Source organism: Notolabrus celidotus, unplaced genomic scaffold (genome assembly GCF_009762535.1).
Source record: "Notolabrus celidotus isolate fNotCel1 unplaced genomic scaffold, fNotCel1.pri scaffold_246_arrow_ctg1, whole genome shotgun sequence".
Taxonomy (NCBI): domain Eukaryota; kingdom Metazoa; phylum Chordata; class Actinopteri; order Labriformes; family Labridae; genus Notolabrus; species Notolabrus celidotus.
Genome location: NW_023260091.1, coordinates 41,481 through 60,687, shown reverse-complemented (window position 1 = coordinate 60,687; position 19,207 = coordinate 41,481). Strand labels below are relative to the sequence as shown.

The window sequence follows — 19,207 nt, the reverse complement described above, 5'->3', positions numbered from 1 at the left end:
AGTGTGTGATTTTAAACATCATTATGACGCTGCAGAAGCAAAAGTAGAGAAGACATGTAAAAAGATGGCTTCAGCCTCACTTACACATACATATGCATGTACACACAGTGTTGTTTCATCACTTACACTGCCTCAAAGCTCAGCTCAGCGGTGGAACAACTTTGTGTCAGTGTTTAACAGGGACTAACAGAGATATGTCTTTTTTGGGATAGTGTCATCTTTTTTATTTTAAGTTATATTTCAGGTGTTTTCTGCCTTTATTGAAGGACAGCTGAAGAGAGAGACAGGTTATGTGGGGAGTAGAGAGCGGGGGGAGACATGCAGCAAATGGTCATGGCCGGGAATGGAACCGGCGACCCCTGCAACGAGGACTACAGCCTCTGTATGTGGGGCGCTTAGACCGTTAGACCACCAGCGCCCGGGGTTCTGTCATGTTTGGACCATCTCTAACAATCCTTCTCACACTGTTTGTCTTTAGGCTGTGAAACCAGCAGATAAAAGAACAACTCAACAAACTTTTTCACTCAAGATTCTTTCTTAATTATCAATTAAGACAATTCTGTATTTCCACACACTTCACAAAAATGTGTTTGCATCAAATCTGAGGTCAAAGGAAATACTGCAGAATTTCCCTCCCTTTCTTACATCCACACTGCACTGAGGCCTCTCTGTAGAGTTTAAAAACATCACCTCCATGGTTTGGATTCATTCGAACATGTCACAGGGGATTAAAAGTGAGCTAGTCTTGCTGTGAGAAATCCAACCAGGAGCCACAAATTAAACTCTGCAGTGTGCATCCATCCCAGCAGGGAGAAGGTAACTGTGTTTACTGAGGGGAGGGGGGTAAAGTCCCTGGAATGAGCCTCCTCACTAAGTGCTGAAAGAGCCGCATGGTATGGACATATTCATGGCAGCAGGTCTGGACTCAGGGTCAGCAGGGCTGCAGCCCGGTCAGCACCCTAATCACTGGAGAGATCCCACAGCGAGCGCACCGAGCGCTCCATATAATCATCACATGGGATCTGCTGGGCCGTTCAATCACTCAGCGAGCGGCAGAGGGGCAGAGGGGCAGAGGGGCAGAGGGGCAGAGGGGGGAGGGTCTGTCCTTGAGCACAGCTGATGACCCCCAAAAACAAGCCAACAGGAGCGCCACCAGAATACAGTATACCCACAATCCCCAGCTGTTCTCTGGACTCACATCAGCAGCTGAAGGTCAAACCACAGCATGCCGGACCTCCAAGGATTAAATATAAAAATATATCTTATTAATTTATTTCTGCAAGTGGAGACACGAGTACCCCGTCCTTCAACCGGAACACTTGGACTGAAGATCGGTTTAACTCAAGGGCCTGAGACCGACCCGGCAGCCTTATCAGCTGCAGAAACTCCTCTGCAGATTACCTCACACACTTTGAAACTCAGCCTGTGAAGGTTTGTGACTCGTGCTCTTAAGAATGTGAGCGTTTCAGTGCAGCTCATGAATTTACTACTTCAGCTTGCAACCAATGTTTACTTTGTAAAAGTCTGCAATCTACTGAGTTAATCCTGCATATCATGCAGCTTATTCTGTCAATATTACAGTTCAGCCCAACAGTTTTACAGTGCAGCTTTAGCCCCCTCACCTCCCAGCCTCCACATCCCTCCCCCTTTCCCTCCTCATGTTCATTTCTCAGTAAAGACTCCATGTGGACACTTAAGGAACTGCAGGTTTTTGCATTACTTCATTATTCAACACAGGAGGTTGCTGCTTGGATAATGCAGTGGACAAGAATTCATTAACTTCTAGCTGCTGGACGTCCCCTCTTCATGGTGTTCAGTGTAGTCATGTTGTGTTCTGATGAAGTGTTACATAAAGTGTTTGTAAAAGAAGAGGAGGAGCTCATGATGTACTCACAGAGAGGTCCTCTGGCAGGCCGTTTGGCACCTCCACTGCTCTGTCGCTGACTTGCACGCTGCCCCTCGTCACAAACTGGATCACAGAGGAACTGTCCTGTGTGTTCAGAGAGGATGAATCACTTCAGTTATTACAATCAACAAAGACCTGAGATCTTATTCATCAGGCTTACGACAGGTTTCTTACCCTTTTAAGAATCTCAGTGTTGAGGAGAAGTTTGATATCTATGCTTAAAGCTTCTTCTTTTAATTGTGGACCAAGACTGCAGGAGATGGTCATACACGCTCTCCCGGGCCGGTCACAGTCCTTTAAAGAACCGAAGAGGACACAGAGAGACAGTAAGGGAGAGAGTGAGATAAACAGATGTTAAAGGGACTGAACCCTCACAGGAGGGGACCATCAGTGACCTTCCACAGGTCAAAGTGCAACACGTGGGCTGCGTATTTACCAAGACTTTGCGTCCTGATTTGGTGAAGAAGGCGAATATGGTGTGGAAGATGCTCTCCCGGTCCTGGGGGATGGTGCAGGGTGTCGGGTTCTTGTGAGGGGTGCAGTTCCCTCGACCGTCCGCCACCTAAAACAGGAAGAAGGTAGAGAAGAGTTGGATAAGTTAAAACCGTATCCAGTGAACACACATGAAGTCACACGAAGAACAGAGTGGAGACGGGGAGAGGAGCAGGAGTCTGCCATCGTCTTCTTGTTCTGTCAATAACTGACAAACTCTTTATTACAACCCAAATACTGACTCAGGGTCACAGCAAAGGAAGCTAAGACCACTACCACATCCTTTAATAAGCTCCACACTTATTTAAGTTTCTTGGATTAGTTGTACTCGCTGCATCTTTGTCTTTGAATGATGTTTATACTGAGATTCATTCTATCAGATCCGTTATGTGCAGCATAAACAACGTTGGGCCTGAGACTGACCCCTGCAGAACTCAGTAATTCATGTCCATGCATGTTGATTGTGCACACCTTGTCTTTATATACAGGCTGTGCATAAAAACAAAGAATGAATAGGCGCAGGAGGACCCGGGTCTGGTATCAGAGGAGTCGTGGTTTCTGTTTGTAAACAGTAAACATGTGTTTCAGACAGATTCGACTGAAGGCAGGAAAACAGGAACCAAAGGGATGAAATGCAAAGTGCTCGGGGGGCATCTAACAGGGTTCAGCTTCATTTAATGTCCTGTAACAATAACTGCATGGAGGAGCAGCTTCTCTTACATGTTCCCTCTCAGCTTCAACTCTACTCTTGTTGTTTCCCTAAGTTGCTAACCAAACTGTAAACAACATCAGTAACGGGACAGGAAGCCTTGGCCTTAAGTCAATCCATGTTCCTGCTTGGGAAGGAAGGGTTCTGGTGCTGATCCCAGTCACCATTAGGCAAAAGGAGGTTCACATTCAGGCCCAGTCATCAGGCTAACACACAGAGCCAAACAACCAAACACACTCACATGGACGTGTGATTTAGACTCACTAATAAACATAACAGGCGTGTCATTTCTTTAATATCTGCACACAGATTCAGAACATCATACCTGTATTTCATGGAGTAGAATGATGGGATTAATGGTGTTATACCTTCACTGCATATTGTGATCATTAAAAACCTTCATCTAAGCACTCCTGTCACCAACACTGGCCGATCCCACCGTTGTGTTGAGTCCCCAGAGCTCACAGGAACCAGAAGCCGGGACCCCTCCCTCTCTGATCCCCCATATGGAGTGATTTAGAGGTGTCGGTTTTATTGCCCACCCTCCAGGGAACACTTCCCCTTTCCCCTCTCCTTGGTCCGGCCCGAGGCTCTGGAGGTGGAAATCTCCTCTGGCCTTCCTCATTGTCTGCTCTGTTGCCACCCAGCATGTCTGAGCTTTTATTACCCTGCTTTCTCATGTCCTGTATTTCTGCTGCCAGAGCTGCTGTGAAGATTCATCCTCTGTGCTAACTTTAGCCGTCTGAGCTCCCTCCTGAGAGCAGCTTTCTCTCTGAGCAAACAAAGGCTGAAGACTGGAATATACAGAGGAGAAACAGGGGTGGACCTGTGAGTCATGTAGGGACAAATAGAGGTCTGTAGAAAGTGTAAGTTTATCTGGCTATAAAATATAAGAGTGTAAGTGTCCGGCGTGCCACAGGCTGATTTAACAGCGTTTATGATGTGTGTTTCCAGGCTGGGAGGCTGGGATGGGACGCAGCAGTAGCCAGCTCTACAGGTGTCCCATTCCCATTCCGTGCAAGCTGTCTGATCCCCTGAAAGTGATTCCAGATGGACTCAAGGAGGGTGGGATACGGTCTCCCCCCGTCCGCCCCATTCACAGAAAATACAATTAACAGGCTGAGCTCCCCCCCTCCATCTACCTATATGAGAGGGGCAACGCAAGGGTTAAGACAACACGGCGCCCCTGAGGGAGGGTCCTGTTACGTTATCTAAATGCTCTGTGTTGTGAAACAAAATGGAAGGCTAGCTTCAGTAGCAACATCAACACTGTCCTCTCCATTCACACCGGAGCGTCGGAGCCTCACAGCGAGCAGATCGTCCCCGCCATAACAAAACCTCCAGGATCTGTTTATCAGGGCCGGATCCAGGAGCACAATAAGACTCTTTAACCTTTTACCCATTATTCAACATGTCTATAAAACTTTAATACAATAATGAGACTAAGACTCATTTACCAAGCACAGGTTTTACATGAGTCCCGCTTAGGATCAATGCTGACCGGTCCCTCCAGGTCTTCTCAGGCTGTTTCTGTGATCCTTCAGTTTCTGACTCTGTTGTTACCTGCTCTGGTTTCCTCACTCAGCTTTGGCCTGACTTAATGTTGCAAAGGAGTGTAAACTATCAGGTACATTTCCATGGGAAGATAAGCTGGTAATTTAGGAAATATTCAAATGTGAATTAATGTGAATTTAAAGGAAAGGTATCATATCCAAGCATCCATATTTGATTTGTTATAAGCAGACATCCATCTAAAATAATAAATTCAAACAGATTTATTTGTAAGTAGAACTTTATCAAGTGTTAACCCTTAAAGACCTACACCATTTTTGGGGTCTGCAGACTCTCCTGTATTTATCTTGTTTTTCTAACCTATTGAAGCATTCAGCATCAAGTCCCATACATCATTTTATTCAGGAGAACCTTATCTTTCACTGTGCTGCATTTAAAGTCCCAGTTTTACTTTAGTTTTTCTGATAATGGATAAAAATACTGAAGTTTTTATAAAAACGTCTGAAATGTCGGTCATTTTTTACTGTGAACTCAGACAGGACATCAGGAAGTTTGGTTTTGTTTTGATAGAAAGTTGTACTTTTGTGTTTTAGACTTCCACATGATGTTCTGTCACTATCAAACCATTACTGAGCAAGTTACAGCCATTTATTATAATATGTTCTATGATGAATACCAACCAATTTTTCCACTCTCACACTTGTGAGCCCGCTGCTTTGTGTGTGTGTTACTGAGGAATAGGAAATTGAGGAATAGCAGAGACATTCAGCTGTACATGAAATCTGGTTGTTTTAAATTATATTTTCCCCAACTATATTTAAGTTCCCTATTAAAAGCCAACCTTCAATTTAATCAATTCTTGGTTTATTCACATGGAAAGTTTCCAACTTTGAAAATTCCCTGAACTTTGCTCTCTGCTGAGAGCCTCTGCTTCTTTACTGCCGTACATCCACCTACATTTTTAAAACTCACACACAACGTTCCAAAAAGCAACGTCCCATAAAGACCAGCCGATCCAACACATGCCGACCCCACAGGGCCACTCTGTGCACCAACAAGGGGGGCTCAGACAGCAGACATGCAGCAGCTCCTGAGTGGATATTGAGGCTTAATATCTCTGCGACTACCCGAACCATGAACGTTGAGACTCTTTTCATTGAGTATCCCTCGTGGACTCCTGGGTCAGCCTTGCTGTGCATGAACACGTCTGCTGAAGTGGCGAGGAAGAGAAGTAGGGCAGACAGACGCAGGGAGGATAAACGAGCTGCAGCCTGCAGGTGAATCAGCCACTAAATAAAGTTTGACCTGGATAAATAATGTGAAATAGACTGCTGTTGGCATCCACCTGTGTCTCAATGACGTGGAACATGTCGGCTCCGCTGCCAGCCAGACGGTTGGGTATCCTGATGTCCACGGTGGAGCCAGGCAGCCTGCTGGGCCCCTTGTTTATGGCCTGAAACCACATCACGCAAACACAGAGAGATGGAAACAGGAAGAAGAAGAAAAGTTAATATAAAGAAAGACTTGTTTAAACACTGAAAACACCTCCTATATGTGTCTGGCTGAGAGTACCTGGAATGTGAGGTTGAGAGGCTGGAAGCCACACTCCATGTCCTCCAGCTGGACGAAGCGTGAAGCATCGATGGAGTTTCCATACACGAAGGAGCTCGGCGTCACCACGCTGCAAACGACAACACAGGTGAGCAGACTCCTCTGCATATCAGCATCACACACTCAACATGACAACATCAGCATCACACACTCAACAACATGACAACATCAGCATCACACACTCAACAACATGACAAACATCAGCATCACACACTCAACAACATGACAACATCAGCATCACACACTCAACATGACAACATCAGCATCACAGAGTCAACAACATGACAACATCAGCATCACACACTCAACAACATGACAACATCAGCATCACACACTCAACAACATGACAACATCAGCATCACAGACTCAACATGACAACATCAGCATCACACACTCAACAACATGACAACATCAGCATCACACACTCAACATGACAACATCAGCATCACACACTCAACATGAAAACATCAGCATCACAGACTCAACATGACAACATCAGCATCACACACTCAACATGACAACATCAGCATCACACACTCAACATGACAACATCAGCATCACACACTCAACATGACAACATCAGCATCACACACTCAACATGACAACATCAGCATCACACACTCAACATGACAACATCAGCATCACAGAGTCAACAACATGACAACATCAGCATCACACACTCAACAACATGACAACATCAGCATCACACACTCAACATGACAACATCAGCATCACACACTCAACAACATGACAACATCAGCATCACACACTCAACAAAATGACAACATCAGCATCACACACTCAACATGACAACATCAGCATCACAGACTCAACATGACAACATCAGCATCACAGAGTCAACAACATGACAACATCAGCATCACACACTCAACAACATGACAACATCAGCATCACAGAGTCAACAACATGACAACATCAGCATCACACACTCAACAACATGACAACATCAGCATCACACACTCAACAACATGACAACATCAGCATCACAGACTCAACATGACAACATCAGCATCACACACTCAACAACATGACAACATCAGCATCACACACTCAACATGACAACATCAGCATCACACACTCAACATGACAACATCAGCATCACACACTCAACAACATGACAACATCAGCATCACAGACTCAACATGACAACATCAGCATCACACACTCAACAACATGACAACATCAGCATCACACTCTCAACATGACAACATCAGCATCACAGACTCAACATGACAACATCAGCATCACAGACTCAACATGACAACATCAGCATCACACACTCAACATGACAACATCAGCATCACACACTCAACATGACAACATCAGCATCACAGACTCAACATGACAACATCAGCATCACAGACTCAACATGACAACATCAGCATCACACACTCAACATGAAAACATCAGCATCACAGAGTCAACATGACAACATCAGCATCACAGACTCAACATGACAACATCAGCATCACAGACTCAACATGACAACATCAGCATCACACACTCAACATGACAACATCAGCATCACACACTCAACAACATGACAACATCAGCATCACACACTCAACATGACAACATCAGCATCACACACTCAACATGACAACATCAGCATCACACACTCAACAACATGACAACATCAGCATCACACACTCAACAACATGACAACATCAGCATCACACACTCAACATGACAACATCAGCATCACACACTCAACATGACAACATCAGCATCACACACTCAACAACATGACAACATCAGCATCACAGACTCAACATGACAACATCAGCATCACACACTCAACATGACAACATCAGCATCACACACTCAACATGACAACATCAGCATCACACACTCAACATGACAACATCAGCATCACAGAGTCAACATGACAACATCTGCATCACACACTCAACATGACAACATCAGCATCACACACTCAACATGACAACATCAGCATCACACACTCAACATGACAACATCAGCATCACTGAGTCAACATGACAACATCAGCATCACACACTCAACATGACAACATCAGCATCACTGAGTCAACAACATGACAACATCAGCATCACACACTCAACATGACAACATCAGCATCACACACTCAACATGACAACATCAGCATCACACACTCAACATGACAACATCAGCATCACTGAGTCAACATGACAACATCAGCATCACAGAGTCAACATGACAACATCAGCATCACACACTCAACATGACAACATCAGCATCACTGAGTCAACATGACAACATCAGCATCACAGAGTCAACATGACAACATCAGCATCACACACTCAACATGACAACATCAGCATCACACACTCAACATGACAACATCAGCATCACTGAGTCAACATGACAACATCAGCATCACAGACTCAACATGACAACATCAGCATCACACACTCAACATGACAACATCAGCATCACACACTCAACATGACAACATCAGCATCACACACTCAACAACATGACAACATCAGCATCACACACTCAACATGACAACATCAGCATCACACACTCAACATGACAACATCAGCATCACACACTCAACATGACAACATCAGCATCACACACTCAACAACATGACAACATCAGCATCACACACTCAACATGACAACATCAGCATCACAGACTCAACAACATGACAACATCATCATCACACACTCAACATGACAACATCAGCATCACACACTCAACAACATGACAACATCAGCATCACAGACTCAACATGACAACATCAGCATCACACACTCAACATGACAACATTAGCATCACACACTCAACATGACAACATCAGCATCACACACTCAACATGACAACATCAGCTTCACAGAGTCAACATGACAACATCAGCATCACAGAGTCAACATGACAACATCAGCATCACAGAGTCAACATGACAACATCAGCATCACACACTCAACAACATGACAACGTGAAAGGTGCAACAGGAAGGATCCTGTGCAGGGTGAGCAGGACCCTGATCCACTTTGTGTAAGGGTCCGGCTCACGTTGTCAGGGCTCCACGCCAACCCGCTCACTAAACTTTACTCCTTTGAGTGAAAACTTTGAGTGTATTGTTTTTGCAGATGAAGTCAGACTGACCAGATTTTAATATTCATTAAACTGGAACAGGAAGTCCAGTTAGCTTAGCACTGAAACACCAGGAGAAACCTTTAGAGCTTTGTCTTCATTAAGAAGTTTTATCAGCACTCTGACTTCTCCAAGAGTCCTCCATAAATATCTGTACGTCAGCTTTAGTGAAGAATGCGTCCTCTCTTGTCACCTCTGGTCCAGCTCTGGTCCAGCTCTGCTCTGAAGCCTCCCTTAACTTTAACCCAGCAGCCTCAGCAGCTCTCTCAGACGTCAGAGCTCAGACAGAGTTGGGCTGTTTCATGTATTTTCCCCTCCTGTCTCTGTGAAGCAGCGCTGTGATAAAGCCTTCAGAGATAAGGCCTTTCAAGTTGACAAGCTCCATACGGACAGAAACACTCCCTCTCCTCCCGGGACCCAGCAGAGGGGCAGCTGGATCCAGTCAATGTTTGACGCCTATCATTTTACAGACAGCTTCAAGTTTGTGTAATATTAACTCTGCATTCATGTTTGTCTTGTTCTCACCCTGTGATGGTCGTGTCGGTCTCATGAACCAGAGGGATGGACAGATCCAGAGTGTTGTCAGAGAGCTTGTGTTCGGGGTTGGCGCTGAAACAAACCAGGAAGATTAAAGAAGTTAGTTATTCTGTAGATGCATTCAGGATCACCGTCTACAAACATCAAAGTTTGGCACATTTTTTAGTCACAGGAATTCTCTAACTATGCAAAAAAGCAAAGCATCTCTTCACTGACCTTTTGGCGTGGACTAAGAACTGCAATGTGTCGTTTTCCCCAGACAGCTGACTGGTATCAAAGATCACTGCAAAATGATACTGAGAGAGGAAGGAGAGGATCACTGTCTGAACTCTGAACCAAGAGTCTGTTTTATATGAACCAGGGCAAACGCTTAGCAAGGAAAGATTCCTGTGAAATCTGAAGTGATCAACAAGTGCATGAGTCAAAAAGCAATGAGATAACTGCTGCAAGAAACGAGCTGCAAATCAAAGTACATGATGAGAAGCTGGACAAGACTAACACATGCTTTAAAAACATCTGAGCATCTTTAAATCAGAAATCTGTCTTTAGTCTCAGGGTCTCCTCTTAACTCATGATTCATCTCTTTATTTGTGTTTTCATCTTCAGTCTGCTCACTGTTTACCTCTTGTATTTTAACATTAGCTTGTGCAGAAACTCTGGCTTTGAGAGATCATAAATACACTTTGTCATTGCTCTGTTACTGTGAATACAAAAACCACACAAAGTCAAACACACACATACGTGTGCAGAAAACAAATGTGTCATAGACAGCTGTGTATCGAGTTCTCACAGCAGACATGCCCAAAGCTTGAATTTGCAGCCAGCTTCTCTCAGATCCAGGTTACTGTTTCTTTTGCAGAAACTTTGGAGAGTCTTAGTATCTTTGTAGATTCTAAGATCAAGATTAAGGATCATTTGAACCGTGCATGTACAGGTTTCCCTGTCGAGCACTGCTAATATATCTCCTGATGTAATGTCTACTTGTTATTGTCTGTCTTTTTGTTCTCTGTGTGAAGCGTTATGCTGCCGTCCAGGACAGGACTCCTTATAAAAGAGATCCTGCATCAGTGGAAACATTCCTGACAAAACAAAGGTTAGAAAAATACAAACAGTGTGTTTAAAACAGCAGTTATACAGAGAGTTCTATCTTAGTATAAGCTACCTTAGTCTGAGCTCTCATGAAGGGAAATCCCACGCTGCATTTAAGGAAGTCCAAATCAACAAGTCCACAGGAAATGCCCTTCTCTTCCTGCAAAGAGACAGATAGACAGAGAGTAAGAGGAGGCAGATAAAGACAGATAGACAGAGAGTAAGTAAGATAGAGACAGACAGACTGGAGACAGAGTGTGACACTTGTGGAGACAAAGAGATGAAGACACAGGATGCAAACGTTCCCCCTCATGTGAGAGGATATTCTTACATATCTTATAGAAGTTGTAAATCAGGGTAAAGAAGAATGCACAAAGCCTTGATGGCTCACACACATCTTAGCGGGTGGGTAATTGGCCAACCTCCAGGCTGTGTGTTTGGAAGCTTGTCTAAACATTACGGAGCTTCTCCGGCTGCGCTGTGTAAACACTGCGGCCCTGACCCGGCGAGGAGGAAGAATTCTTTAAGGGAGAGTTCACTGGGAGGCTGTCGGCTGAGCTGGCTCTGCTGGGAGCGTGAGCGAGGGCAGAGATGCTCCAGTGATAAAGAACTGTAAGAGAGACTCCTGAATTATTCAGCAGGAGGTTTAATGTCAGTCATAGAACCGGTCTATGTGTAGGAGCTGCAGGCCAGTTTGAGGCTTTGTTTATTAAATGTTTCCAAAAGAGATAAAGAACAGAGATGCCAAGGGTGACGTATTTAAAGGTGGTACCACTCTCACTCCCATTCCCCTTATTCAGCAGATTCCCGGTCTAAGTCCAGGGTGTGGTCCTGCCTTCAGTCTTCATTAAGTCCTCTTGGATCAGCAGCTCTGCCCCTTGCATGCAGACTACAGTGAGCCCTGTAAGAGGAGGTGGGGACCTGAGTACGACTGGCAATGATGGAATTTCCTCTATTTCCTGTATTCCTCAGCGCTGCTGTGCAAACACCGCCTGTCCCAGGGGGCTGGGGAGGATTTGGGAAGTGGGCCTGTTTACCCATCATGCACCTGGCCGCCCCAGAGAGAGAGCAGAGCACGCTGACACATGGTGTGGGAGAAGAACGACAGAAGTCTGTTTGTTCAGCACTTTGTCACTCTCTTCCTCCTGCAGACTTTCTCTTGTCCTTCTCGGTCAGAAGCAGACACACGCTGGGTTTCCACAAACAGCCGGTCCATTAAGCATCACGGGGAATGTTGACTCTGCGTTAGTGAGGAGTCGTCCATCAGTGACAACACACAGAAGGTCCATTCTCTGCATGCTCTGCATATCTCTTTACGTCTCCATCCACTCTTTAAAATCTGACCTTCTCCAAGTCTGTGTCATCGCCTCCTTCCTGCTTTCAGCAGGTACGAGCAGTAAGGTCTACCTCTGACTCACATGTGCAGAGCTTCACTTCACAGCCAAGAAAACCAGAGGTCTGTGTGCTTTTGGTTTGAAGGTCCGCTGAGTTTCACAACTTCACACATTCTTCAGATTCATTCTCAATTTCTGGGTTTTTAACCACAGCGCTCATTTATCCAACGGTTTAATCACCAGAACTGAGTTCTACAGTGAGCTCAGTGAGATCCTCCTCTTCAGCAAGGTAGCATTAAGACTCCATAATGGATCTTTAAAACCAGTAAAGTCCCTTTAAATCACAACTATGATTATCTGGATCATGCACCGAGGAAACTGAAAGTTTTTGTTTCTGTTCTTAACTCTTTTGTGTGTGAGTAAAACAATAACATTGCAATATATAAAGTATAATATTTAATATTTGAATGTATACTAACAAGCCTACACATTCCACACACATTTGATCTGCCATTAGATACTTTACAAAAAGGACAACTGATGAGAGAGTGAAAATGGCGTCAGCTGTGTTTTTCACTGCTTCAGAGGAGGAAAACATGACTGTAACTTTTGCAACGTGTGCCGTAAGGATTCTGGGAGGAGATGCATCTCTACTCACTAAATCTGAGTCTTCCTTACCCTCAGGATAAGGGAGGGAGAAAAGTGTATAAACTGCACATTTTAAAACACAAAAGTGTCAACATGTATTGGTAATCTCAGGGGAATAGGCCATCAGGATCCTTAATTATTATGCAACCACACAGAACATTTCTGGTCTCAGCAGATGTGTGTCTAACATGAGTCTGGTCCTGCTGGAGGTTTCTGCCTGTTAAAGGAAGTTTGTCCTCTCCACTGTAACTAGCTAAATACTGTGAGGTGTAATGCTCATGGTGGATTAAGGTGGGGTCAGACTGAGTCTGATCCGGTCTTGGTGTTGGGTCTCTGTTCAGGATTTGACATAGAGTGGTCTAGACCTGCTCTGTTTGTAAAAGCGTCCTGAGATAACGTTTGTTGTGATTTGGCGCTGTATAAATAAAGATTGATTGATTGAACATGTTAAGGAGCCAAACTTTACACCTTGCAATCAAAAAATGTTTCATTGAAAGTCTAATTTATTCATCAAGAGCTCCTCAGGGGTCAAACATTCTGCTGAAGGATTCAGAAGTTTGATGATGTTGAACGTTTCCAAAGAGTGAGTCAGATTGAGACGGGCTCAAGGAAGCGTCACACCCTCAAGATTCAGCTCAATGACCTAAAAAACATCTGACCAGCAACAGAACACTTTTCAGTTTGGATAGAGACCTCCTTATTTTCATTCATTCATTCATACTCAGTTCACTTCCTCACTTATGTGTTTCATATTTAAAACAAAGCTGATCGAGTTTTTCATTCGTCATCAAAAGTTCTGATTTGAATGAGTATGTTTGTATCCTGCTGCTTAGTATCGCTGCCACAGCACCTCCTCCTCTTCATGCTTCATATAGACATGCAGTAACTTCATCAGAGCTTGTTGTTTCAGACCCTGTGTTCTGATGTGACACACACTAAGAGAAGTAGAAGTATAAATCAGTGTCAGAGTGGCCACAGCTCCAGCCTTTCAGGAAAAACCAACAGAGATGCTCTGACTGAAATACTTCAGATAAAAACAGGAGCTGGTGCTGCAGACTCTGAGTCCCACAGGAGGGGAGGCAGCGCTCCTGAAACTAAATCACCTCCACAGCTTCCTGACAGCTTGTGTTGCAAGAACAACAGAGAGATAACACACCCGCTCTCCTCTGTGAGAGGAGGACAAGTTCACGCTTCACTCGCTCACAGGAGGAACAGCCTCGAGGGCCGGGATTCAGAGCTGACCTCAACTCTGTATAAAGGGGTCACAGCGTCACCTCAGACTTCTCCAGCAGTAATTAGAAAAGTCTAAGAGAGCTCATGGCAGTAAATCTGCTCCGTGGACTCTGTGTCATCCCTTCATACTGTTCACTTCCTGCTCTCTCTTTGTGCAGCAGGCCACCCTGACTCCCTCTGCAGCCGCTGTAACCTGATCCTGTCGCAGCTCATTAGATCAGCTCTGAAACTCAAACTGAAGCTCTGTTTTCCTAATATCTGCCTGCAGCATGAGTTCAATCTAAACTCAGTTTCAGCCTGGTTGGGGGTTTAAATAATGTCACAGGTGTAGTGTGTTACAGAGACGCTCTCATCCAGCACCCAGCAGGAGGATAAACATGAAGGGGTCAGATATGAGGGGAAAGGCGTGGTGATGGATGCAGGAGGGTACAGTATCTGACGTGGCGTGTTCCTCAGCGGTGAGATTCAGACACAGGACGAGGTGGCGTCTGTGAAATCCATCCACAGACGGTTCAGCGTGGACTCAAGGAATCCTCTCAGGTTTAACGTGGGATGGCAGTGGGTAGATATTTCTTTAACAGGGACAGAAGCTGAAGTTGTTTTTCGTTGGAGTTCAAGGAGTGCAAAGAGCCGGCCTGATCCCGCCGGCTTAAAGGGATAGTTTGGGTTTTTTGAAGTGGGGTTCTTTGAGGTGCTTGTCAACAGAACGTGAATCTCCCACGGAGGAGCATGGTCAGCTCGGACGCTCTGATGAGAAACCGGCACATTCATGTGCGTCTGCCTATTTGGGCCTCAAATTAAACAAAGATACAACCAGAATAAAGAATGAGTGACCCTGACAGTGATGATGAGATGTTGACTGTGGACAGACGAGGACACTTTCATGAACCAGAGTTTACAGAGGAAGAACCAGACTCGGCTGACTGGAGGAGAGAAACCTCTGAGATTCAGGAGAGATCCAGAGTTACCTGGTGGTGCAGGTGAGTAAACTATGAGCCATGAACCCAGAGAGCTTCTGCTGTCAGGAGTGGGACTTGGCAACAACAGGCCTTCAGGACCTTTCTGAATCAGAGGACACCAGCAGCTCACATACAGCTCTCCATCCAGAGCCCCCTGCTTCACTGAACGCTGCTGTTTCACCTGCTTTCTTCAGTTTTTAGAGGTTGAATCAGAGAAGCTGAATGAGTCTTCAGAGTACATGTTGGGCTCTTATTGTTGTTTTAAGAGCTGCACAGAATGTGTTCCTGATCAGAATACACCGTGTTAGCTGTTGAAGGGGAAGTCCGCCCAATAAATGTGTCCTTTAACTTGATAAAGTTAAAACTGAGATGCAAAAGTATCAAAACTCATAATACATCAGTGTACCTGCAAAGAGTCAAACCAACATGTACATCACATGAACAGCTGATCAGTCTGCTGCAGGAGGAAGAAAATATAAAAATATAGTCCCAAAATAAAAGAGCTTTCTTCAGATGATCAAATTCTAAAACTGTTTCCAAACAGAGCGTTCACTGAAAAGGACTTCAGTGTTCAGGTCTTCATGTTAGCTTAATTACATGGTGGCTTTGTAGACCCTGTCTGCAGCAGGTGATAGTGTAGCTTCCATGGTTAGTCTCTGAAGGCTGAGCTGACGGGATCCCCTGAGGGTCATAAACTACATATTGGGGTTTTGGGTGAGCATCAAAGTCCCCAAAGCTGGTCCTAGATGAGTATCTCCATGAAGGTCAGATGTAATCCTCACCTCACAAAGCTCTATTAGCTGATTATACAGAGCTACAGCTTCTGACCCCAGTGATGTGATATGAACAGTGCATCAGTCAAGCCTGTGGGAATATGAAGTGTGTGTTCTGGATCTCATGCACTCCGCTCTCAGGAGCCAGACGAGCCGGCCTCTGAGACGGGACAGCTGCTGCTCTTCATCTTTAGTCTGCAGAGCTGCACAAACAGCTCAGACACACTTTAGAAGATGTGTCCTGCAGGTCCATCCTTCTCTACGCTTCAGTGTTTAGACTGCACTCCTGATATTTAATCTTCTTCAGTCTTTAAAATAAACAGATAAAAAACTCTCCTCTTAGTGGAAATCTAATGATGCTCCTCTGATACGTCATGTGTTAAATGTGGCTCGTGTCAATGATTCACTACATCAATACGTTTCAGAAATAAACTCCAGCTGGGGTAAATAAACAGCAGGTGCTTCAGGAGGGAGGAGAGGAACATACCCTCTGCCAGAAGTTGATGTAGAACACTTCTCTGGAGAAGTTGAGGTAGATGTTGGTGTCGTAGGCGTCGTCTCCGGCGTTAGAGATGGTCAGGTTCAGAGAGACGTTCTTCACTCCTCCCAGGGCCAGATGGTGACCGGTGTGCAGCCTGGAGGGACGGAGAGAGGGATCAGTTTACAGACACAGAGGAGTTATTTTAAAGAGGACGCCATGTTTGTTTATTTTGACTTTGAAGGAAGAAGTGTCTGAAAGAGACTCTTCTGATTCATAAAGTGAGATTCTATGAGGAACAGATATCAACAGAGAGAGGATGAACTAAATGTTGGTCAGAACAACTCCTGCTGGAGAAGCAGACTTCCACCACAGAAGCACCTTTCACATTAACTGTTCAACATCTGGGTTCCTACAAGAGACGATTCATTTGGCATTTTTATCATGTTTCAAATTCCATTCATTTGAATTTCAAAGCAGTTTTAAAGTCTGAGCTTTTAAAGATCTTTTCAAACCCAAACAGAGAACATTTAACAACATTTCTGAACTGCAGAACAAACAGGAATGACATGGTGTGTATTTAATGCTCAAGTTTAAATGCTTTGATGCATATCCTGCAAGTTGCCTCACAATGTTTGCACATTTCCTTGAGCTTGCACGCCACATTTGTCCCGTGAACACACCGATCCACAAAAACAGAAGAATAAAACTTCATATGACGCCGTCCAGACGCTATAAATCTAATAAAGGGTGTCTCAGACATGTCATATTTAGAATTTAAGACCTCCAACAAGTCAAAATATAACTTTTAAAGACTTTTGAAGGAGCTGCAGGAACACCGGACTGTTGGCTAAAACATGAGAGCAGGAGGGAAAGGCTGTCAGCAGTACACAGCTGAGCTTCTGTGTCAAACATCTCCTGTAGGCATCAAACAGTCTATTGATGAGTTACTCACACAGCCCCACTTTAAAAAACAGAGTTTGTTTGTTTGTAAAGATAAAAAAGAGAGGTAGAGATAAGCTCCACTGCCTGACAGATAAAAACACTGGTTACTAGGATATTCATGTTTTGTCTGAAGCAACAGATACACATTAAAGAGAGAGGGGAACTCCCTAAGTGTGGAATAACATATGGATATCCTCCAAGCATGCGTCATGGTCCCAACACCCACACCCACACGGCCTGTGACGTCAGCTGGCCTCCTCACAGCAGAGAGAGCCAGAGACAGAGAGTCGGTCTGAAGTGTGAAGGCTCAGGTGTTTACCCGGAGAGCAGGAGCTTCCCGTGAAGCCTCAGGTCCGCGGCGCAGTCGTCCGACAGGCAGTTCTTCTCGAACCAGGTCTGAGGAGGAAACAGAGAAGACCTCAGTTCATGTGACCTCATGCTGTCCTTTAAATCCACATGCAGACTCTGAGCTCAGACTAGAGGGCAGTGTTGTGTCGTGGACTGATCTAGAGGATTAGAATCCAGAGAGGCTGAATCTGTTCTCCATCTGATCTCTCTTTGATCAGGCAGAGGATGGTCTTTGGTTTGAGGTAACTTAAGTCAGGCGGTAAAGCCCGGTGTAATGATAATGACGTTCAGATTATTGGATCCTGTCGGTGCTGAGAGACGGAGATCCCTCTGATTCTTCTCAGACGGTAGAGAAACACACGCCGGGCAGGTTAGAGGGGGTCGCTGAGAAAATAAATGAATCAGTCTCTTTGGATTCCACTCAAGAAAAGCTAACACACACCATAATAAACTGGTAACCAATACTGAATCATTAGAACCTCAATGTGAGCTCCTTCATACATTCCTTCTGACGTCCAAGGGAAGACTTTGTTCCTGATGAGCAGCTGAGGAGAAGAACTGGATCAGGGTCTGAATCCACTAGAAATCATCATTTTAGAGTTTCTCTCCCTTCATTTTTATCTTTAATTAACCGCAGAATAACCCTTTAAAGGGCAGGGTGTCACCGTGTCTGGATTATTCATAAATATGAATTTAAAAAGTGGCTTTAATTTGAGGTATTAAAGAGCTTGTGACACTAAAATGAAATAAAATAAACAGCTTTTCTGTGATGATCATTTTATGACTCTGAAAAAACAAACTATTCACTTTGTTTTAAGACAAGATAAGATGAGATAAGATGAGATAAGATAAGATGAGATGAGATGAGATAATATAAGATGAGATGAGATGAGATGAGATAAGATCAGATAAGATGAGATAATATAAGATGAGATAAGATGAGATAAGATAATATAAGATGAGATGAGATAAGATAATATAAGATAAGATGAGATAAGATAATATAAGATGAGATGAGATAAGATGAGATGAGATAAGATGAGATGAGATGAGATAATATAATATAATATAAGATAAGATAAGATGAGATAATATAAGATAATATAAGATAATATAAGATCAGATAATATAAGATAAGATCAGATGAGATGAGATAAGATAAGATGAGATGAGATGAGATGAGATGAGATGAGATGAGATGAGATGAGATAAGATAATCCTTTATTCTTTATCTTCATATTTATTTTAGGGGGAATCTTTGTTATCTTTCAGGGAGAACAGCTTCAATCATCCGTTCCACATCAAGGGCAAACTAATAGAACATATCTCTTCTGTCTATTTTGGGTCTGTTATGATTTTATTAAGAGAGGACAGGACCGTTGATAGAGCAGGAAACAGATGCAGGAATGAGGCTGCAGGTTGTGCCTGAACCTGGGCCGCCTGCCTGGAGGCCGGCACAACATGACAAGGCCAACCCAGAGTCCCAAGAACAACAATGTTTGATTAA

The 19,207-nt window shown here is 44.2% G+C and overlaps 1 protein-coding gene across 1 annotated transcript in view; it reads right to left on the bottom strand.

Moving 5' to 3' along the window:
- Positions 1 to 19,207, bottom strand: part of itga9 (integrin, alpha 9) — a gene marked incomplete at its 5' end in the record, with an annotated part of 67,475 nt that overhangs the window by 10,569 nt on the left and 37,699 nt on the right. Inside the window, 10 exons of the mRNA XM_034678857.1 lie at positions 1,895 to 1,990; positions 2,081 to 2,200; positions 2,343 to 2,468; positions 5,965 to 6,072; positions 6,192 to 6,300; positions 9,882 to 9,965; positions 10,110 to 10,189; positions 11,056 to 11,142; positions 16,417 to 16,564; positions 17,672 to 17,748. Coding sequence (XP_034534748.1) covers positions 1,895 to 1,990; positions 2,081 to 2,200; positions 2,343 to 2,468; positions 5,965 to 6,072; positions 6,192 to 6,300; positions 9,882 to 9,965; positions 10,110 to 10,189; positions 11,056 to 11,142; positions 16,417 to 16,564; positions 17,672 to 17,748 — 1,035 coding nt within the window. The remainder of the gene's footprint in view (positions 1 to 1,894; positions 1,991 to 2,080; positions 2,201 to 2,342; positions 2,469 to 5,964; positions 6,073 to 6,191; positions 6,301 to 9,881; positions 9,966 to 10,109; positions 10,190 to 11,055; positions 11,143 to 16,416; positions 16,565 to 17,671; positions 17,749 to 19,207) is intronic.